Source organism: Balearica regulorum, chromosome Z (assembly GCF_011004875.1).
Source record: "Balearica regulorum gibbericeps isolate bBalReg1 chromosome Z, bBalReg1.pri, whole genome shotgun sequence".
Classification (NCBI taxonomy): Eukaryota; Metazoa; Chordata; class Aves; order Gruiformes; family Gruidae; genus Balearica; species Balearica regulorum.
This window is the reverse complement of record NC_046220.1, coordinates 40,859,839-40,882,867: the sequence shown is the minus strand read 5'-3', so window position 1 is coordinate 40,882,867 and position 23,029 is coordinate 40,859,839. Positions and strand designations below refer to the sequence as shown.

At 37.3% G+C, this 23,029-nt stretch overlaps 1 protein-coding gene across 4 annotated transcripts in view; it reads left to right on the top strand.

Annotated features, from left to right (window-relative positions):
• Positions 1-23,029, top strand: part of ERCC6L2 (ERCC excision repair 6 like 2) — a 62,399-nt gene that overhangs the window by 1,933 nt on the left and 37,437 nt on the right. For 3 of the 4 annotated variants that reach the window (XR_012832937.1, XM_075739394.1, XM_075739396.1), the window contains exons 2-9: positions 1,938-2,362; positions 6,028-6,147; positions 7,608-7,801; positions 9,986-10,147; positions 12,357-12,564; positions 13,984-14,124; positions 15,731-15,844; positions 17,341-17,460. Coding sequence is in view for 3 of the 4 variants with exons in the window: in XM_075739394.1 (XP_075595509.1) it covers positions 1,938-2,362; positions 6,028-6,147; positions 7,608-7,801; positions 9,986-10,147; positions 12,357-12,564; positions 13,984-14,124; positions 15,731-15,844; positions 17,341-17,460 (1,484 nt within the window). In the remaining variant the exon portion in view is untranslated. The remainder of the gene's footprint in view (positions 1-1,937; positions 2,363-6,027; positions 6,148-7,607; positions 7,802-9,985; positions 10,148-12,356; positions 12,565-13,983; positions 14,125-15,730; positions 15,845-17,340; positions 17,461-23,029) is intronic. The other variant, XM_075739395.1, reaches the window with a different exon arrangement.

The following is a 23,029-nucleotide window of genomic DNA, read 5'->3' as shown; positions in this document are numbered from 1 at the left end:
CTTCAAGTCTCTGAGAAGGTCAGCAGGAATGGCTGAAGGTATGGAGCACTTTGCGTACAGGTCACAGGGTGTGGGGCTTGAACTTACCAAGGATGATGGGGAGGGGGAGCGCATCATGAAAGAAATCTGCAAAGTAAGTCTTAACGGAGAAGTCATGGTTTCTGATCTTGTTAGTATAAGAAGTAATGAGCCATCAGTTTAGGTTGTGGGGTCCAAGTTCATAGCAGGCAAAAGCTTGTTGGGTATTAGAAAGCAGACCTGCAAAATTCATAGTCAGAAGACACTGAATGCAAGAAATCTGCATGTGTTGAAGTGGAATGGAGCTACTTGAGAGAGGTCCATTGAGGTTTGCTAAACAAACCACACCTGGCCCAGGAAATCTCTGTAGCTAAAAGAATACTTTAAGGACAAAAAATTTTAAGACAGATGTTCTGTATGCTTCTGCTGTTTTTAATGTTACCTGGATGCCAACTTATGGCCACTGCTGGTCAATTTTAAAAATGAAGTATAGTTATTACTGATCTAACTAATATGTTGTGGAGAATAATCCTGTGAGCGTATATTTCCAGGACAGCAGGAACTAGTGAGAAGAACTTATCTTCTCCATGAGTTTTTTTACATTGACCCATAAAAATGGGAGAAGGTGGAGTTTCTTGCCTTCAGGACTTCCTCTTTTCCTTACCTCTGAAAAGTAACTGGGTTGATGCCCCTAGAATGGTGTACTACCACTGATCATAGTTACAAAATATGAATACTTGCTCTAATGCAAGATTCTTTCTTGCTCCTTCCCATGAAAACTTTAGGTGCCTCTTACTGCAGCTGATTATGACTTTCTCAGAAGTGGCAGAACTTATTCCAAAAAATGGATAAGAAACAATGAAAGTTCTGAAATGAATTATGTATGTTCTTCTCTTTGTTTTGGGAAGGCTTAGCAGGGGAAGGTTGGAAATTGTTTCCACAAACACAAAAGGCCAACACTTCCTCAGTTCACATTTGGAAAACTTTGTGTGCAAATGTTATTTGCTACGTCTTTCTGTTTTTACTATGAAGAGTGAAGGCCTTGTTTTTTCTGATAGAGGTATTTTGTTGGGTTTTTCTTTGTCAGTACAATGTGGGTTCTTTGGACTCTGATACACTGCTGTTCTTACCTTCCTTTTTCTCTGTTAACAGCATGCATACCACCTAAAAATTATGTTTGTGCGTGAAGTGTAAAACTGAGATAGCTGCAAATGAAGTGGTTCAGTCATCTCTGTTGTAAATATTTGATATGCTGTATTAAGGCTGTAGTGAGACCACATAGAGGAACAGATTTTAACAGTTCCAGACTGGACAGCTATGTAAGCAGCTTACTGAGTAATTACCCGCTTTGATGAACAATATAGGCATATGATATGCTACTAAATGTTCTTAAAGTGTGCTTCTGTTGTTTCTAAACATAAGGATTTTTACCTGTTCCACACCTTGTTAGGAGGAAGGTGATGTTTTCCTATGCGATTATATTTGTAAAATGGTTTACTGACAGTGCAGTACTAGATTCAAGTAGATCAGAAGTGTATCTAATATAGAAGGCTTTTGATCAGTTCATGTGGTCTGTTAATTGGAAAGTAAACCTGCAGGCCTCAGTGTATCAGTGTTTGCCTGTGTGAAGCCAGTGTGAAACAACTTAATGTATCAGAATATGGCTTTTACATGAGATTTTTTCCTATAGACTTTCTGATATTTATAAAATAGCAGCACTTCAGCAAATTATAATTTAATATCTAGCTCAGGATTTGGTTCTAAACAGTAATCAGTATCATAATTCTAGTGCTACCTTCAGTAAAATCTTAAATTTAATTAACAAAATGCATACAACTTATATCCAATGTTTTATTAGTGTGATGCAATGAAATACTTTGGCCAGTTTAACACTGTGTGTTTGTTTGGGTTTTTTATAGATAATTGGCATATTGGAGAGAAATGCCTTGCCCCTTGTCTTGAAAATGGGAAACTTCATGAAGGAACAATATCCTCTATTGAAAAGGACAAGAATGGAAAATCATTTGCTGTTGTATCATTCTTGGAGTCTGAAGAAAGGAAAATACTAATAAATAAACTTTGTAGAGTCGAAGCCAGTAGAGGATCCTGGAAAAGCTTAATATTTGATGATAGTGATCTGGAAAAGCCTTATTTTCCTGACCAAAATCTTCCATCTCCTGCAGTTGCTTTTGAATTATCTGACAATGGTGATTTTATCCCATATACCATTAACAGATACCTGCGTGATTATCAAAGGGAAGGAGCACAGTTTCTGTATGGACACTATGCTAATAAAAGGGGTTGTATTCTTGGAGATGATATGGGACTTGGAAAGACAATACAGGTATTCTTTTTAATTGTTCCATTGAGAGAATAGATAATTTTTTGGCAGTGTGTTTTCTGCGAGATGTAAATCTTTTTTATAAGTAATGTATTTAAGAAAAGCCACCTCAGTGGAGCTTACCCTTTTTTTTCTGTTGTGGACTTGGAGGAGGCAGGACACTACTGTCAAGGACAGTACCAAGAGCCAGGAGCCATTGCTGTATTTAAGATTCTCTTCTGACAGGCCACAAAACTGGCATGTGGCCCCTTTTAGTGTAATCACAGGCAGTTACAGTAGTTAAAATGTTAGTATTCATTTTATGTTGAATGTTCTTTGAGGATTGCTACCTGTGCATCATGGAAGTAATTTGCGTTGGAGTATACTAAAACTGCTTGCAGCTCTTATTTGACTGTAGCTCTCTAAATGTCTTTTTGTTCCATGGAAACCAATAGTTTGACTGTACTGGGAACGAGAAAGAGCAGATACGTTTATCCCCATCACTGGAAAAAGTGCTTAGGTGTTCCATGTTATTTTTATCACTGTCTTGGAAATACAACTTGGGTTGATGAAAGGACAAAGTATAGCTGGATTTTTCCATTATGCTTTGAATCAATGAGGCCCAAATGATTTATTTATTTTACTAAAATTAGGGAGATTTTATGTTTGAAAATTCTCTTTAATCTGTCGGGTTTTAACTTAGCAGCTTGAATCTTGTGGTGGCTAGTCTTTGTTCCCCTCTCTTTTCTCCCACTGTGTCAAATGCAAGCTTATTTCTTCAGTGACAAATTCTGTCTGTAGTGTCTGTTGCCCTTCTATTTAGGACAATGTCAACAAACACCCAACAGCGCAAAGAAGTATTGTTCTGTAGCAGACTTGACAAGAGGAGTGAGTAAACTAAACTAGCACAACTTCTCTAGGTGGAGCACTTAGAGGTGTGTCATGGATTTGTGTAGCTGCTGCTGATCTGATAACAGATGTTCAACTAAACTAAACCACATCCATTTACCTTATGTTTTACCTAAGCTTGGCCATGTTTCTTGTCCATGGCAGTTTAAGAACTAAGTAGTTATGGAAGTTTATTTCTGCTCAGAACTGCAAATACCTTATTTCATATAGTAAGAATCATCTATATAAGGTAGCAGTAAACTGGGGAGAAGGGGAGAATTTGAGTTGTCTTGCTTCCTTCTCTTGTATTTTTTGAATCTCAGAACTGATTCTGTGATGATCTGGTCATAGTTATCAGTCAGTGGTACTGTGTTCTTGTCTGAAATTCACATCTGATGGTTATTTCTTTTAATTAGAGCATCAAGTTAGCAGAAGACAGAAGTTTTGAAGAATATTTTGTATATTTTTATAAAACACAGTATTTATTTTTCAAGTTCAGTATGGATGTTGTGGTTTAGCCCCAGCTGGCAGCTAAGCACCACGCAGCAGCTCACACAGTCCCACCCCCCAGTGGGATGGGGGAGAGAATCAGAAGAGTAAAAGTGAGAAAACTTGTGGATTGAGATAAAGACAGTTTAATAGATAAAGCAAAAGCTGTGTGCACAAGCAAAGCAAGAATTCATTCTCCGCTTCCCATCAGCAGGCAGGTGTTCAGGCATCTCCAGGAAAGCAGGGCTCTGTCACATGTAACGGTTACCTAGGAAGACAAACACCATCACCCCCCTTCTTTCTTTGCCCAGCTTTATATGCTGAGCATGACATCATATACTGTGGAATATCCCTTTGGGCAGCTGGGGTCAGCTGTCCTGGCTGTGTTCCTTCCCAACTCCTTGTGCACCCCCAGCCTCCTTGCTGATGGGGTGGGGTGAGAAGCAGAAAAGGCCTTGGCTTTGTGTAAGCACTGCTCAGCAATAATGAAAACATCTCTATATGATCAACACTGCTTTCAGCACAAATCCAAACCATAGCCCCATAGTAGCTACTGTGAAGAAAATTAGCTCTATCTCAGCTGAAACTAGGACAATGGGAAAGGCAGTTCAGTAGATATATAAAAAAAAAAGAGAATTCACTTGTTTACGGAAGATTAGTATGTATGAAAGAATAAGTATTAAACTTTATCAAGTAGTAACTGATTTAGTCTTATAGAAAATTCGTCTTATGTTTGTCAGTTGGCTGAACTTTATTTTTTCTGAATTATAGGTTGATTTATGAGATAGACTCTTCTAGAAAACTTTTGCATCTTCATGTTCTTTGTACTTCTGAACTGATTTTTGCTTAAATGGCTTGACTGTATGGCTCTCTCATTGCAAGCTGAAGTTGAGGTGGAGGCAGGTGGAATGTCTCTTAACATGATTGCAGTGAGTTAAACTTTCTTAGTAAGACCTTTAGTTTGCTTCCTGCATTATCTGGAGGAACCAAAGGTTTCTCAGCAGAGTTGCCTTTTTTACAGCGTTTCGCTATTGTTACAATTTTGTGATGCATAATTGTTCCAAAAATGGAGGATCTGGAAGGCACATGGAGATTTTATGTTCAGTTGAATTTTATTCTTGTTCTTCAAAAATAAATTTCAAGTCAAACAACATGTGCAATCTTGCAGTTCCTCTTAGCCTCAGTTTATATGAAATATTATGTGTGAAAACATTTTCTTTTCTTCTACATGTTTCTTTCCCACCCTGCAGTCCCATATGTGATGAGTTTTCTCTCTTTTCTGCTCATTTACCTTTACTCTTCTCAGGTATTTTTCTTGCATTTTCTGTACTGGCTGGTTCATTTCCCCCACATCATTAGAGGGAGACAGCTCTGTAAATTTCCTCTTCTTTGGAAATCAACACGTGACGGCTTTACCTCTGCCCTGCTATGAACAGCTGTGTATCAGCTGCAAAAGGAAGCATAGCTGGAGCTGGCTGCTCAGAGTAAAGAGAACCTGTTGAATTTTCAAAAGAAGGGCACCTCTCTGATGCATCGGGTTCTTGGTGCTGCTTAGCCTTATTGATACCAAGTGTTTTTTATGGATTTGAAGCTCTGGGCAGATATCTCTGTGTCTTCTTCCTGTTTCGGATTACAATGGGAGCAGCTTTGAATAGCCCATGCTGGGATGTTTGTCCCCACTGTGGTGTATTATAGTAAGTGTCTTCTCATAATCAAAGGGAAGTCACCTTGCCTGGTTTGAGGCAGATCAGAGAATACAGGACCAAACATGACAGAAAGAACTGGTTTTGAAGTTAACAACAGGAATTGGAAGGAATAGAACCTACAGAAAATTACATATTAGTAAAAATCTGACCTCTGTTTTAAACCTCTTCTTCCTTTTGCAGAAATAGTTTTGAGTTAGCAAGTATCTCTTCCTTCTGTTTTCTCATCAAAGATTCAAGTATCATCCTGAAAATGGAAGAAAATTGCAAAAAAAAGCACGCCTCAATTTTAGTTTTTCCTGGCTCGTTCATAATCTCTTCTGTATTTTTGGGACTTCTCCACTTGGAGGGTGGAAGAGTAATTAATTGCTATTATCATGAATTCAGGATTCTCCAAGCGAAGAGATTCCCATTTTTAAAACAGATTTATTTAAAACAAGCAAACAAAACCCCAGAAAAGAAACAAAAAAACCCAAACCCAAGCACCCCAAACCCCCCTTTCTAAATCCCATCCAGGATTTCATCCTAAATGTTTATTTTCAGTGGAACTAATTTACTTTCTGTTTGCATTTTTGTACATGATCACTGATAGTTGTTTTCTTTCTCAAGGTCATTTCGTTTTTGGCTGCAGTGTTGCAGAAAAAGGGAACACGTGAAGATATTGAAAATAATATGCCAGAATTTTTACTGAGGACAATGAAAAAAGAATCAAAGTGTAACCCCAAGAAGGTATAGCTTTTAGTGATACAAGCTTAAAGATCTTGGTGAAAGGCAATACTTGGATTTTTTTGTTTGTTTGCTTTAGGAGTTTGTATATTCATTTTTAATATTCAGCTACTTAGGTAGATTAGGGGTTCATGGCCTTCCTAGTAGTATTACGGAAACCTTCAGTTTTCCAGATTGTCATAGTGCATTACCTAGCTGTTATTGTATAATCTGTTAATACTGTTGATCTGCACTAACACAAAACCTTTGGAAATATCTGAATGAGATTTGTGGCTAGAGTACTTTGAAAAGCCTGTGTCACTAAGTAGAAAATTATAGTTTTCTGTGATTGTATTTCTAAAGTACAAAAAGCATGTGTGTATTGATTAACCTGATATTTAAATAATTAAGGCAAATGCATATATTTGGAAAATTTATTGCTACTATTCTTGTGACCGTGCCTATTTTCTTGAATGACTGTCATAATGTCAGAAGTAAGGCTGCCTGATAATCTAGGTAATCAAATACAGCAAATAAAGATATGTGTAAAAGTTCTGTGTGAACAAGAGAAATCTGAAGATCATTTTAAATTTACTCATCACGGGACCCCATGCAATTTCTGTTTTCCATTGCTATTTTTATTTTATTGGAATAATTGGAATATTTAACTGGCAGAATAATTCATATAACACTAGCTCTGTGAATAATGGATACAGGTTCCTCAAGAAAGACAGGCAGAGAAAAAGAGGCAAAGGGATAGCACTTCATGTGTAGGGAAAAAAACCCAACAAACCAGGAATGCTTCTGACTGGGAATAGGAGAAGAATTTCACTTTGAGCATGATTAAATATAACAGGTCACAGAGAGAGGTTGTGGACTGCCCTATCCTTGGGGGTTTTGAATACCTGTGTAGGGAAGGCCCTGAATGTCTGAACTCAATGTTACTCCTGCTTTCTCTGGAAAGTTGGACTAGAAACTTCCCAAGACCCTTCCCACCTCACTGATCTTACTATTCTATGATACTAAATAAGTTGTATGAGCTGTCTTAAATTTTGAAACCCTTTTCAGGTGTTTCTGTTTTGAAGTCCTATATTGACTAGATTTGTGGATTGCAGGAAGCTGCTTACCCTCTTCATCTTTTTGTTTTCTCCATCTGTACACAGATACAGATGCTATAGCAAAGCAAGGTGATGATATCTCATGTCTTATTGCAGTTGTTAGAGTATAATTTGAGTAAGTAGCACTAATTTGGTATCTTTCATAGTATTGCAGTATTTTTTGTCAGTACTATTTACATGATCTGAGTAAACATTACTTTTTAATTTATCTTGACTCTTCAGATATTTTCTGTACTATGCTTTGAAGTGACAGAATTAAACAATTCAAACTGTAAAGCAGTAAAAAAAATCTCAAGATTTTGACTTATTGAGAAAGTGCTATGTTGTAGTTTCTCCAGTAATACTATAACAGCTATTTGTTTTCAGACTTTCCTCATAGTGGCCCCTCTTTCAGTGCTATACAACTGGAAGGATGAGTTAGACACATGGGGGTACTTCAAGGTCACTGTCTTACACGGCAGTAAAAAGGATGATGACTTGAGTCGCATCAAGCAAGGGAAATGTGAAGTTGCCCTTACAACGTATGAGACGCTTCGCCTGTATTTGGATGAATTTAACAGGTGATTATTTTAATGTGTTTTTCTACACACAGAATTTTAACTGTTGGTCTAAGTTTGCATTGTTCTTTGCAGGTACTTAATCTTTGTGTAATGTATTTACTGTTAAATCTGATGACTCGTGTTGAAGAGGAGAATCCCATTTAACTATCTTTGAAGAGTTTACCCTATACTATCTTTGTAGTGGGGTGCTTGGGAGAAGTTTGAATAGTTTTCATAAAGCTAGTATTTTACTGTTAACCCATTCATGAAATGTTCTCTAAAAGATGCAGGAATTGCCTGCCTGAAAACCAGTGGTAGCTAAAAGATATGCAGAACTATATGCACATATGCTATATTTCAGTACAGTGTAAGAACAAAGAAATCTGGAATTTTTAGCAAACGTTCAAAAAAGTATTTTCCTTGTTATTTGCGCTTTTCATCAGCTTGATGAAATTCTCGAGTCCTAAAAACTGAGATACAAGATGTGTCTATGTGCCTGTGTAGTTTTCAGTACCTGATGGACCTAATGGAATCAAGGTCTTTCTGACAGCGGATTGTATTAGAAATCCTACTTCAATTGATCTGTAGCTGTCAGCATTTTCCAACTAGGAGTGTTGCCTTTCCTTTGGCTATGTTCAGGAGTACTTAGCCTCTCATCTGATCCTAGTGTCCTCTTTCCTTATGTCATCTTGGAAGTAGGGTACAAGTTGCATGAATAGTAGTAGCAGCCTGCCCTTAGCAGCTGGTGTTGTCAGTGGCTCTGCAGATCCTGTTGTTTTAGGTGTTGGGAAAGGTCCAGGCCCCAGCGAGTGTCCTAGCATTCTGGTCAACCATCACCAAAACAGTCAGATCTCCAGCTCTGTGCTCAGGTCTGAGAAAGAAGTGCAGATAGGAGAAGATTAAAGGAGTTATGTTACCAGTACACTAATTCTTGCTGTTGTCTTTCTGAGGAACTCTTCAGGCTTGGTCATCGAATAGACAGTGGTCAGGAAATAAGCGCACATCAGAGCAGATCTGATGTGTGACTGACTGCTTGCAAATACGTTTCTTCAGCATACAGATTTAAAAAACTGTTTCTGCAGATCACGTGACTGGATGGGCCTATGATCTTGTCACTGGAAGAAGCTATGTGTCTTGCTTTGCTAGAATGGTGGATTGGCCTCAAAAACTGGTTTTGAATAATTATCACTAGTTAGAATACGTAGACTCAGTTATGCATATAAATCAGCATAATGAGAGATTAAATTGAAGGAGCTAGAGTATAGTTGTCTGTTAGGCTTCTTTCAGAAACTCTGATTTTTAGCAGGTTTTAGGAATGTAAGGAACTCTGTTATGTATGAATGTATTTAGCAGGCATCAAAAATGCCACAAGATCAGCCTTCAGATTACTGAACTAAACGTAGTGTCCTCAGGAGAGAGGTTTCCTTCTAAACATGTCTGTTTCAGCTTTTTCCTGCTTGAAATATCATCAGAGTGGATATGATTTTTTTCTGAAATACTCGTTCATATGTAAAGCAATCACATGAAGTTAATAACTCTCTTCCTAGTGACTTGATGACTTAAATTGATATCACAGTATACAGGTCATTCTACATCTAAGTTTTATTCTGACCTGGCTGCAAAATATCTTTCAGTCCCTGCTTCTAGATACGTTCCTCCTAATCACAAAATCAAAAAATACTAAAACTCCTCTGCCATATTGGTATCATAGATATTTAAGAAGTTGAGTGATACTTCCACATAGGAAACTATGCATATTGAAATGCTTTCAGTCTACTTCTAGTTACATTGGATAGTTTTTGTGGGAAAAATGAAGCACACCTGTGTTAAGGATATTTCAATAGTTTCAGAAATTTAATTTTTCTAAATCTTACTTATCAGTTAAATTAGTGCTGGTGAGATGTGCTGGATTGATTGCTCCAGAGATTGAAAGCTGCTTTCTTCATGGAAAGCGTTTGATACAGTTAACAGTAGTTGATTTATTTGGCTATATAGTTTAGCCATTATACTCAACTATAGCAACCGAATTTACTAAACAGAATATAAGAAAACTGAGTAATATAAAAAAAATATAAAACAGGAAAACCAAACAGTAATAGTGTCTTATCAGAGTCATGGCTATGTGTGTGGCTTACTTCACTTTGTGTGTGTGGGATGATGGGATAAGTAGTTTCGGTTAATGTAGTATTTCTTGTTGATCTGCAGTGTAGAATGGTCTGCTGTGATAGTGGATGAAGCACATAGAATCAAGAATCCAAAGGCTCAAATAACTCAAACCATGAAGTCGTTAAAATGCAGTGTCCGCATAGGTCTTACTGGAACCATTCTTCAAAACAATATGAAGGAACTTTGGTGTGTTATGGACTGGTAAATATTTTTTTTTATTTAAACATCTGTAACCATGCAGTAGGATTGGGATAGGACTGGAAGATTTGGACCTATCTGTGTTTAAAAAAAAACAACCAACAAACCCAAAAAACCCTAATAAAACAACCCCCCCCAAAAAAACAAACCTCACAATGCTCCCCCCCCAAAGTCCAGTGTTTTGTAAGAATGAAGTATGTTTTTTCATAGATGTATTGGAGGTAAGCTCCTGATAGTTAAATATGCTGTATGTATTTTGCAGTTATTTATTAAATAATATATAACTAATAATAAATTGAGTGCACCCTCAGCAAATCTGCCAACAACACCAAGCTGTGTGGTGTGGTCGACATGCTGGAGGGAAGTGATGCCATCCAGAGGGACCTTGACAGGTCTGAGAGGTGGGCCCATGCAAACCACATGAAGTTCAACAAGGCCAAGTGCAAGGTCCTGCACATGGGTTGACGCAATCCCAAGCACGACTATAGGCTGAGCAAGGACTGGATTGAAAGCAGCCCTGAGGAGAAGGACTTGGGGGTGTTGGTTGATGAAAAGCTCAACGTGAGCTGGCAGCGTGCACTTGCAGCCCAGAAAGCCAACCGTGTCCTGGGCTGCATCAAAAGAGGTGTGACCAGCAGGTCGAGGGAGGTGATCCTGCCCCTCTACTCTGCTCAGTAGAGACTCCCACCTGGAGTACTGCGTCCAGCTCTGGGGGCCCCAGCACAAGAGAGACATGGAGCTGTTGGAGCGAGTCCAGAGGAGGCCACGAAGCTGATTGGAGGGATGGAGCACCTCTGCTATGAGGACAGGGTGAGAGAGTTGGGGTTGTTCAGCCTGGAGAAGAGAAGGCTCCGGGGAGATCTGATTGTGGCCTTCCAGTACCTGAAGAGGCCTACAGGAAAGCTGGAGAGGGACTGTTTATCAGGGCATGAAGTGACAGGTTTAAGGGGTAATGGCTTTAAACTGAGGAAGGGTAGGTTTAGATTAGATGTTAGAAAGAAATTCTTTACTGTGAGGGTGGTGAGACACTGGAACAGGTTGCCCAGAGAGGTTGTGGATGCCCCATCCCTGGGAAGTGTTTAAGACCAGACTGGATGAGGCTTTGGGCAATGTGGTCTAGTGGAGGGTGTCCCTGCCTGCAGCAGGGGGGTTGGAACTAAATGATCTTTGAGGTCCCCTCCAACCCGAATTATTCTATGATTCTGTGGAATGTGGAGCTCCTCATCAGCTAGATTCTTTGGGGAATTTGGGAAGCAGTTGAAATTTTTTTTTTTCCTCCTATGTTTACCGCCGTTTTTTTTAAGGACGCTATTTTCTGCTTCGTCTGTCCTCCACACAGTAGATAGAGAATCATTACACAGTCTCAAACAGCGTTGTGCCTTTGCTCTGTCAATACGTGCAGGTCATTCTGACTCACTTGGAAGTCGAAAGTAGTAATATTTTGCTGTTTTTTAAAAGGCACAAGTGCATGTGTTTGGAAAGGAACACTGTTGTCCAGGAAGACTTTTAATGGAGAAGGAGATGTGGAAATAACCCTAGATAGAAATCTAAACATAGAAGCACTGGGGGTGCTTTACAGAGGAGGAACAAAGGAAACAGGCCTTAAATATATGGAAATACACACTGAATTGAAACATCCGGAAAGAAATACTTTAACAGCAAGCTCAGTGTTGCATCTTATGCTGATATAAATAGATGTTCCAATATGTAGTGTTGCCAATGATTACCAAATTCTTTTTCCTATTGGATTTCTTAAGATTTTTATTTAGTAAATTGCAATATCTGTATAACCTCATTTTAATAAAAACCGTGCAAATTGAAAAATGACTGCTTAGCTTCTGATTTAGGCTCCTGAACAGTAGCAGCCTTGTAGTTCAGAGGTTATATATACTTGTGATTTAAGTTGTTCTGCTGAGCTTTAGTTTTTTTGGAGATGGCAACCCTTTCTTAAGGGCACTCTCTTAACATTTGCAGATCACAGTAATTAAATGAAAAAGTGGTGTCTGGAATTAGTATATGTTTCTATTTATATACACATTTTTTATTAATTTCTCTAGTGATTGTTAATTTAAGATCTCCTGCTGTTAGCCAAAAACAATTTATGGTATGCTTTGAATCAATGGAATAGGATAGACTGTCTTGGAATAAAGAAAATGCTGTTATGCCTTTACATGTGCGCACACATACACCCACCCTTTTTGTTTTTTAATAGGGCTGTACCAGGACTTTTGGGTAACAGACAACACTTCAAGAAGAAATTTTCTGATCCAGTGGAGCATGGCCAGAGGCACACTGCAACTAAAAGAGAGCTAGCAACAGGTCGTAAGGCCATGGTGAAGCTAGCAAGAAAAATGTCTGGCTGGTTTCTGAGACGTACCAAAGCGCTTATCAGTCATCAGTTGCCAAAAAAGGAAGACAGAGTAAGAGCACCTGCACGTTTCAAATACAATTTTAATGAATATATCTCTTTATTTTTTGTTTTTGTTGTGTTTTTTTCTCTTTCATCATGCCTTTAGTAGTTTATGGTTTTCTTTTGGACTTAGAATTTAAGAAGAATCCAGAGCCTTGGAAAAAATGCACATGCAGTAGTGTGCTTTGTTCACATAATTACTATGATTGCGTGCTGAAATGGAGTTAATCAAGCATGAAAATGCTCAACTAGACTTCTGCCTAGTGATTTACACATCTATTTTATGTGCACTTTTGTATTTATCTGTGCAAACCCAATGCAATGTATGTAAATCTCTTGAAATTCTATGTAGGACTTCTGAATTTGCAGCCTGACACTTGATACATAGGTCAGTATGCTTTTCATTTGTAAGTCCCTCGTTTTTGATCAGTAAATAAAAGAAAAGCCCCAAACCTAAAGCTGATTGTTAAGTCTATAATCCTGTTCATCTAATGGTATTGTAAGCATTAAAGTGATGATACTTATGACTATAGATAAGTTTCTGATAAAATCTTATTAGATATATTTAGGCTTTTTTCTAAGTAGACAAACATTAGAGTGCAGCTGGTTGGTTTTTTTTTTCAAAATTAAGTATTTATTCTTCGTTCTTAGTGTATAATAGTGTCATCTAAACTGTCTTCTGAAAGGAAGATTAACACAAATGTCAGTCAGTTGCTTTTCTAAATCTAGCAGGTTTTATTCTTTTCATTCTTTTCTTAATGTGAGTATATGTTCAAGTTACTGCTGTATTATTATAGCTCAGCATGGTGCTGCTGCTGTGTGGGTGGCCTTGGTTAAGGAACGATCTTGGGATTTCTGTCTCCTGCTGCTTAAGACTAAAGATGTCATGGAGATGCCACCCATAGTCTCTAAGAAGAGGGATAAGAGTTTAGGCCACAGCACTGTGTAGATCCTTGCCTTCTCATTGCTTATTCTGTTTGTCCTCCCTGTGGTAGTGCCCTACAACAGCTAGTGCCTAAAGAGGAAAAAAGGATGAATTAAGCAACTGGCAAAGCAGAGGGGAATCTTTAGTTACAATTATGCATTTATTCCTTACTCTGCCCTCCTCCTTCTGTTCCTCCACAGAAGTCATACCAAAAGGTTTATAGAAACATAACAGCAGGTTGTTGTAGCTTGATATTGATACTCTTTGTAAAATTTTGGGAGGGGATAAAATAACTGTACATACATTTTAGCTACAACTTCATACTATCTTGGTGCCAAGATCCAGATTTTTTTCATTTGGTGGTAAAATAATTTCATGTAACTATGAAGCAAATATATTCTTGTTTTCTACTTTTTCAATGTTTTATGTTTTTTTGATGCAGTGTTCTTTGTTTTTCATTGTATGCTGCACATAATTGTGTTTTGGGGGTTCTCTCTTTGGCAGATGGTATACTGCTCCCTGACCGAATTCCAAAAAGCGGTGTACCAGGCTGTGCTAGAGACAGAGGATGTAACCTTAGTATTACGAGCAGGAGAGCCCTGTAGCTGCAACAGCGGCCGTAAAAGGAAGAACTGTTGTTACAAAGTAAGAACTTGCACTGTTTGGATTTTAAGTACACAGTGTTTCGGTATTGAGTGGTAAATAGGTTTTCATGAGAGAGACTCTGCTCATGAAGAGCTGACTGAAAAGTCTGCATGGTTGTAGGCCATCTGTTTGGGAAATCCCAACTGGAAGCATGGATGGTTGCATCACAAATATGATGGAGTTGGGCACTTTGGGATTACAACAAAGCTGCTTTGCATGCTCTGAGCAAGTAGTTGTTATTTAGGCAGTAAATTCTGGATTTGTTGTTTTAATACAAGCGTATCTGTGAAACGATGTTGGCAAAGATACTGCATTGGGATGTTCAGTATGTGTCAGGCATGCTGCTCCCGTATGCCTCAGGTGGTAACTGCAGAAGCTGCAAATCAGAGGCATCCTGGACCCAGCAGGTTGTCTGGGCTTTGCTTGTGTTTTAACTACAGTTGGATTGTGTCTTTCTGTGCCACTAAACATGCGCTTTACTTCGCTTCATTGAAGGGAGAACTCCTGACAGTAGCCATAGAGAACAAACAAAACTTTGTTCACGAGTAACAGCTCTGTAGATTTCTTCTGTTGTCTCTGGACTTCATTAACACTTGATTAGTGTAACTTTGCATTTGTTTTGTCTGTATAACTCAGTAGGCTCATATTAAGCATGTCTTTTTAATATTTAGAAACGTGCCATACTTGCTTCTCCCTTGTTTTGCTTCTGGCCTGTTTTGATTCTTGTATAGTGGAGGGTTTGTTTTTTGGTTGTGGTTGTTTTTTTTCCCCAAATGATATAGCTTATTCAGTCTTCTGCATCTCTCTTTAAAAACAATTCTGTCAGCCTGTTTAATATTCTGTGGATACTGGTGTTAGTTCTTTGCAGACTTCTGTTTTTCAAGATGTTTTGCAGAAAAAAGTTAAATGCTGTTGAACTTAATTCATAAAGGGCATTAGGCAGGCCTGCAGATACTTAACTGCTCTTATGGGCTGTCTTATTCCAAAGTTAACCATGAAATTTAGTAACTTTAGAAGGGAAAGGAAAACAATTATTGGTCAAATCAGCCAACCATAACCAGAAGAGTTGCTGATGCTGTTACTGCTGCTGCATTGTAGAATGTTTGAAGTTGTTTGAATTACGTTACTTGAGATGTTTATAAAACTGTAGACATTTCTGCTGTAGAGAAAAGTAAAGTTAGCAGTTGTAGGGTAAGAAGTCATTGAAATAACTCTGGTTTGATTTACATTATAACCCCAATTTACATTATGACCCTTTACACTTAAATCAGCTGTAAATTTATTGTCTTTTTGTCAACCAAGGGATTCTTGGTTATCTTAGTAATTTCTGTAGATATCACACTATCTGAAATGTTTAGCAAACTATGAACATAGCTGTGGGGTTTTTTCTTTTTGGAAGATGTTTTATATCAGTAGGATCACAAAGCTGAGGAGGAAAAAGCCTTGCTGCATTTTTGTTAGAAATACAGTATGCATCTCTTTGGGATCAATTATAGTACTACTTAAAATCGCTAATGCATTAAATCTTGTAAGGACAACACTTAGTTTATTTCTTATTTTCAGGAGTATTTGTTTGCATAAATATTTTCTTCTTTTTTTATTGTAGGTAAATGCTCATGGTGAAACAATTAAGTCACTGCGCTTCAGTTACCTGACAATCCTACAGAAGGTTGCAAATCATGCTGCACTGCTGCAGACAGACAACACTAGCAAGCAACAAGTTAGTTTCAGGAGTATCTAAAAAATACTTGTGGAAAATGGGATGAAAACTCTTGAATGAAAATTGCTGCTGGCCTCCTTTTTAAGTCTTAACTAACTGAAATTAAGATATTTTGCAAAATTCCTTTTCCATTCCGTAATTGAGAATGTAGCTTATTTAATAGAGATGTTACATAACAGTATGTTCATTTAGTTGATGCATATTTGAAAATAAGGGTTATAGAAACATTGGAGGGCTTTAGGGGGAAGATTCATTTTTAGTGATTTTTAATAATGCCATTTCTGTTTCATTTCTGACAAGTGCCTAGTAAAGAGGAATGTCTTTATGCAAATAAATAAATAGTAAGCAATTAGAATGTGTTGTTTTCTGTAGTATTTTATATTCAAAGCTCAGCTTTAAATAATGAGAAACATGTTTTAGTAGAAAATTCTCAACGAGAGAACATTATCAGTTTATCTTGTTACTGTGGTAAGTAACCTACAAGACCCACAAATGGCAGAGTTTTTAGAAATGCTGGTATGTGATCCTTATGATCCAAAAATGAGCAAAGGGATTTAGGGATGTTACCACTTCCTCTCAGAAGCCACAAGGGAATGGAAATGAGAAAATCCCAGCTAACTTTGGCAAATTTGTTCCATTAAAGCAGTTTTGCTTTTTAGGAAATATTACTGTTAGTGTCCAGGGCCTTATATGCAGTAAATAACACTGAAAGCATTTGGGTGGTTTTTTTATGTAGTATGTGGTATGTAGTTTTTGTTGTAATAACATTTGAGAGTTGAAATAATAGTATATGAGCATTGTGAGACTTACTGTCTTTTATGGCATACATAATTATTAACCTCTCCAAAAGCTACTGAAGAAACTGAGATTTTGTATGATTTCTTACCTTTAGTATTAAAGTCCATCACATGTGTTAAGTGAGAGATGAGATCTTTTCTGCTCCTCTGGAAGAGCAGACTTTCCACTTGTGTGTGGTCACATTCAAGTTCAGAGCTATCCAAATTTTAGCATTGGAGGTTTAATGTGGCTTTTAACAGTTTAAATGTGTTTCTGATACTGGTTTTTGTCATATCAGTGGGACAACATGTAATTCCTGTATTGGCTTCTCATGCCAGAGCATCACAAGAAATGCTGGTACACAGCTGTTGGGTAATGCAAACCTCAAGCCAACACTTTTGAGACTGACAATTCTAGCCAGTCCTATTGCAATTTCTGTCCAGCAGAAGAAACTTTGGGCATTTCTTACTCTAGTAACTGGAATCCATGGTTTCAGACTAGGATCCTCTTTCTTTTTTAAATGAAGCAAACCACAACACACAGAAGATGTTTTATTCAGCACTTCTGTAGTGAACTGAATAAAAACATGTAACTCTTTCTGCTTGAGTTACTTTGGCAGATTACTTGCCTCAACCTGTTTAACTCCTTGTATGGCTTACTAGTATCCCAATGTAGCTCTAATTTTTAATGCCTATTCAGACTTTCTGCTTTTCTTCCAGGAAGCACATATCAAACGAGTGTGCAACCAGGTGTTTTCCAGTTTTCCAGAGTTTGTGCAGCTAAGCAAAGATGCAGCCTTTGAAACGATTTCAGATCCAAAGTACAGTGGAAAAATGAAGGTAAACTTGTTCTTTAGAGGAAAAATAAGTATTAGTAATAGATCTGCAGGTGTAGTATATGGCTATAAGAAAATGTACACCTAATAATTGTGGGTTTTTAATTGTTATGGTGGTAGTACCACAGCAGAGATCTCCTGTCTTGGATTGGGGTGCCTCTGGGCAAAGACTGGATAAGTGTGATTTGTGATGCTAAGATATCCTAAGATGTTAGTTTCACATATTTAGTGATGGTCATAGAATTGAACTTAGCAGTCAAGGGGATTGGGGTCATAATATTATGACAGGTAGTTCCATGAAACCCTTGATTCAGTGGCAGTCAGAGGTGTTTGGGGAAGGAAAAGAGCAACACAAAATCCTTACGGACTTAATGATTTGTGCACACCTTCAATATTGTGGATAGTCCCTCCTCTCAAAAAACATGTGTTACACTTTGAAAAGGTTTAGAAAAGGGCCACAGAGGTAATCAGTGCTGTGGGACAGAAGCAACCAAGTAGGCTGGAACTGTCCAGGCTGGAAAAAATGTCTTAGCATAAATGCTAAAGGGACAATCATCAGTAGCATGTGGCAAAGATGTAGTGAGCGCTCGCTGTCTTTTCTAACCCTTTGGACGTCAAATGAAGCTAATAGGAGCCTGGTTAAAGATGAACAAAATAAACGTGTTAAGCATAAACCTGTAAAACTCTTACCTCAGAAACTGGTTTCAGAGGGGAACAGGATGAATAACTGAAAGATGTCTAATGAAGCTAATTAAAAAGAAAACCATATTAGGTTTAGGAGCGTACCTTAGCTGACAGTACCTGGAGAGTGAGAAGCTATGCAGAATGGAGTATACTATATTTTTGTGCTCTCTATAAACCTGGATATTCACAGTTGGTGGTTGGGACTCTGGAAGGCAGTGGCTGGGCCATGTTTTTTGTAACAGTAATAGTTGTTATCACTTTATTGATTTGTTAGCATGCAAGTGCCATCTTTCTTTTCTGTTATTACATACATGCGAGAGGCCTGCATATTACCTTTGTTATATATGCTTTGTTATCTCATGAAATTCAACTTTATTGCTAAATTAGTTACCAGCAAATATTTAATACATACCTGTCAAAACTAAGACCGTGATCTTCAGTGGTGCTTACAAAGCTCTTTGTTTATTGGTTAAAACTAATTTTGCTTTCTCTAAAAATTTCTCTTTTGGCGCTATTGCATACTTCACTCCAACACTGCCTTATGACATTTTCATTATGTGTTTTTTTGACACACTAGTGAACAACACAGTCAAGCAAAAATACCTGAGTTAAGGCAGAGGTTCCAACATTATGTTCCTTTAAAGTCTGCAGTTTACAGAGCTACCTGTTGGGATGAATCTGCTCCAAACCATGGCCTTGAGTTGCTTCTGGGACAGCATAGACTGCAGTGTCTTCTCAGGGGTGCAGCCAGCTGTGGCTGTGTAAGTTGGTTGTAATGTTGGCCGGTAGCAGTTAGGCTCTTCTCATGCTTGTGTGCAGTGGACTTGAGTGGTAAGGAAGAAGGTTCTGCTATCTTGCGGTGCTGGAGTAAGAGCATAAAAGGTGGCAAGAGAGCAGTGGCTGTGATAGTTTTAAATATACAGAGCTTGCGTTGATGGCTTGATACTGATGAGATGTCAGGGAGGTTGAACGTTTACTTTTGACATTGAGAGATCCGCACGGTTAGAAAAATTAATCTCTGAGGTACCGGTAGATAAGTGCGAGGCCAACTTATATTTCTGGATAAATTGCCCAAATGTAAGTAAAATCTTAGAATAGTTTGAGTTGAAAGGGACCTTTAAAGGTCATCTAGTCCAACCCCAAGTAGAATGAGATGAGAAATACGTGTTGTATAATGAGCTACTGGCATGGTGATTACTCCTGTTGTGTTTTTGGGGGGATTTTTTATTGCTAATGAATCCTCTAATGCTCATCTTCATTCTCACTACAGATTTTCCTGATTGTGTTTTTTATTGAACTTTTGATCTTTTAGCTTTTTATCAGTCTGTGCTGATCAATTTTCCTGTACTTCAAGGTATTTTTATATAGATTGTAGGTAATTATAAAAAACCCCAAAACTCAAAAAAACCCAAAATCCAAATCCTAAATAAGCACATATTTTTGAGAAGAGCCTTTGTGTGGAGAATTTCCATTTTATACAAAAATGCAGCGTATATCATGGCAAACTGGATTTTAAAATCTAACCTTGTATTTTTGAAGTAATATTTATATTGAAAAATGTTTTTTCAGTATGTTAGGTAGATGACAGATAAGTGCAATATAAACTTCTGTAGAAAAGTAAGAAAAGAAATTTTAAAAATTGCTATAATTCTTTCACAGAACATTTTATTACTCTGACCTTTTTAAAAAGTCATATCAGTCACTGAACTGCACTAGTGGTAGACAAAGGTGTGAAGCAATATGGACCTTTCTTTCCTCCAACATAAGAAACTATGATCTGACATTATTATGAGGGGTTCTGCTTGGGGTTTTTTATGTTTTGGGTTTTTTTTACTTTATGAATTAGAATAGAAGCATTTTCAAATACTGCATTTATGACTGCCCAGTAGACTTATAGAATATTTTTCCACTGTTGATGACCTCTGGTTTTGTATACATGATGCTTTATTTTAGAAATCTATTCTCTATTTCACTTCATTGCAAACTGGATAAAATTGATCTAAGAATTATTGAAAGAATTGCTTACTTTGAGGGAAATTGTTCTGCTTTCTCTTTTAAGCGGAACTTGAATTTTGTGTCAGTTCATGAAATGTATCTTAGTATAAACAGAATATTCTGAAATGAGTGGTGATATCTCTGTGTCTGGAAGGAGGAGTTTTATGTAATGGGCCAAGTAGCCATCATTGAAAAATAAGGTGTTTTTTGAGTCCATTAAATTTGACTTCAGAATAATTATGATGTCAAAATTGATTCAATATGTGTCTGGTATTGCAGTTGGGTTTTTTTTTTCCTGCTGTTGATTGCATTGGAGGTTCGTCTTGTGAGAAGATTGTCTTAACTCTTTTGTTTTCTGTTGTGAACTTTAAAATGGAAGCTGTTTGGGATGATCTTGGTCTTTATGTTCTGGAAGCAAAGTCATTCAGAAGTTATTCCATTTAGGAGGTACTCTTACCATCAGAAAGTAATCAGAGGAGAGTCATCAGATACTGGAGCTTGAAAACTACTTTATATATTTTTAACATGTTTATTTGAAAATGAAACAAATTAGTCAAATGTATTCAATAGCCTTGTCCCATTTTTACATTTTCAGTTCTACAAGTGAGTTCTGGATACTAATGGAAATAGTTTTGTAACTTTCATCTGCTAGTATAGACTGAATAGGTATTATTTAGTCCTTTAAATGTAAATTTAGTACAGGCTACCCAGAAATTTTGGCACAGGTGATTATTCTTTTGCAGATGAGCATATTTGCAAAGGAAAAGTTTGTGGCATTTATTTAAATTTCTTCAGGGTGGTCAGAGGGCTGGGATTTGTTCAAGAAGTTCATTAGCTAAGCAGCTGTAACTGTTTTTAAGGGTTGAAAAGGTTAACCTATCTGCTAAAATACCTTTTGTCCTCTCACCAAGCAGAGATAAAACACATAGGGAAACATAGCTTTTTGTACTGTGGAATATGCCTGCCGCCACCACTAAATGAGAATTGCTTGAACAGAAGTGTGAGGGTGTGGCATATCTGTGTTTGTGTCTTACCTTGTGCTATGACTGCAGTCATCTCTAGGTGTCTTGCAAGCTGTAGCATTTACAATGTGCCACTCCAGGTTTTTTGTTCTGAAGTTAAGATTCAGAACAAGAGCCTGGAAAAAACAGTCCCTGTCATCCAAATGTATACCTATAAGCGTTGATGGTACACCGATGACTCGAATACATACTTGTTATGGTGGGAGGTGGGTAATAACACAGTGATGTGATTTGAACTTGAGCTATTTTGGGGGAATTATCCCTTCATTTTCAACCATACTGCAGAACATAGAGTTTTCAGAAGCCTTTGCTTACACTTTCTATTGCAAGGTGAATTTCATACCTGGATTTTTAACCTGAAATAGTTGAATATGTGAGAATTGAAGTGAAAGGAGTGTGCTGTCTTTTTAAGAAACTACCCTTTTTCCATCATGAAGTAAGAAAGTGGGGACCTGAAAAGTGTGAGGACAAGTGTTTTTAAACACAAATATTGGCGATTGTTCACACAGCAGTATTGGGTACTGCTTGGAAAAGAAGTAAGAAAAATTAAGGTAGTTTTATAAGCCTGCAGTATTTCTCATTACTATTTTGATTATTTCTTCAGTTTTGTTAAAATTCTGGCTCAGACTCTCTATGCTTTGTATGTGAAAGGGCTATTAAATGGGCACTTGAAATCACTTTTTGGTTTTCTAAACTACATAATAATATAATATTTCCACAGACATCCATTCGTGGAGTTTTGGAATACTGTTCTCCATTAATATAAATCTCTTAGGAATAACTATATTGGATTGATTTATTTATTTTGTTTGGCATATTATCATTATTTAAGTAGGAAAATAGAAGTCTAGTAGAGCACCTTGCAAATACTAGTAACTTCCACTATTAAACATAACCCTAACCCAGGCAGGCATGGTTTTGAAGCCTTAAAAACACTCTAGGCTAGCTTGGACATTGCCACGGTGGTTGGAACTAGATGATCTTTAAGGTCTCTTCCAACCCAAACCATTCCGTGATTCTATGGCATCTGTTTATAAACAAGGTATTCTGGGATGCGAGATGTAAAACTTCATCACACTCAAACAATTCACAGTGTGTAGTAATGGGGAGATAAGCATTTAAATCCATGTGGATTCTTGCAAAGAGCATGTTTCTTTTGCTTGAGTATGATCAAGTGTTTTTCTCAGACCAGCAACTTTCAGGATAATACTCTGGTGTGCAAGCGTAGAATTTATTTCTCTTTGGTGCAAAACCATTCATTACTTTTTCCCATTCATCAGCGCTGTTCTTCACTCCAGAATACCTAAAATCCCAATGGGCATGACATTGATCCATTTTATTTAAACAGACTGGGTGGATTTGTTTGTGTGTTCTCTTATAGGAAATTCATTATTTGACCTGTGCTTTACTCTAATAATAACAACAATAATACAGTAGCCAAATTCCTTCTACTTTGAAAGCATGTCACTGTTTTTCCTCTGTTTCTTAATGTGGCTAAATAAAATGCAAATGTAAGTAATTTAGCTCTTCTTAAATTACCTGATGTGGATTTTTTCCCAGTGAAATAAATCCTGGTTTACATGATCTTGTAGAATGAAACCAGGCAAAAATTACCTTGTTTGTACCTTGTTTTCACTTGTAACTGGCTGGCTAATATATACAAAAGGGGTTATAAGTGATGTAGAATTACTTTTTTATATTCTATATGTTATCCAGAACTATAAATTTAATGTTAACATTTCTCATTATTTGGTTGTCAAAGATTTGTTAGGCTTTTAGTGAAACTCGTGTCAATCAACAGTTTATGTATTTATCACTGAATACATACAATTTAAAAATATTTATTGCCCAGTGGGAGAAAGCTACAGACAC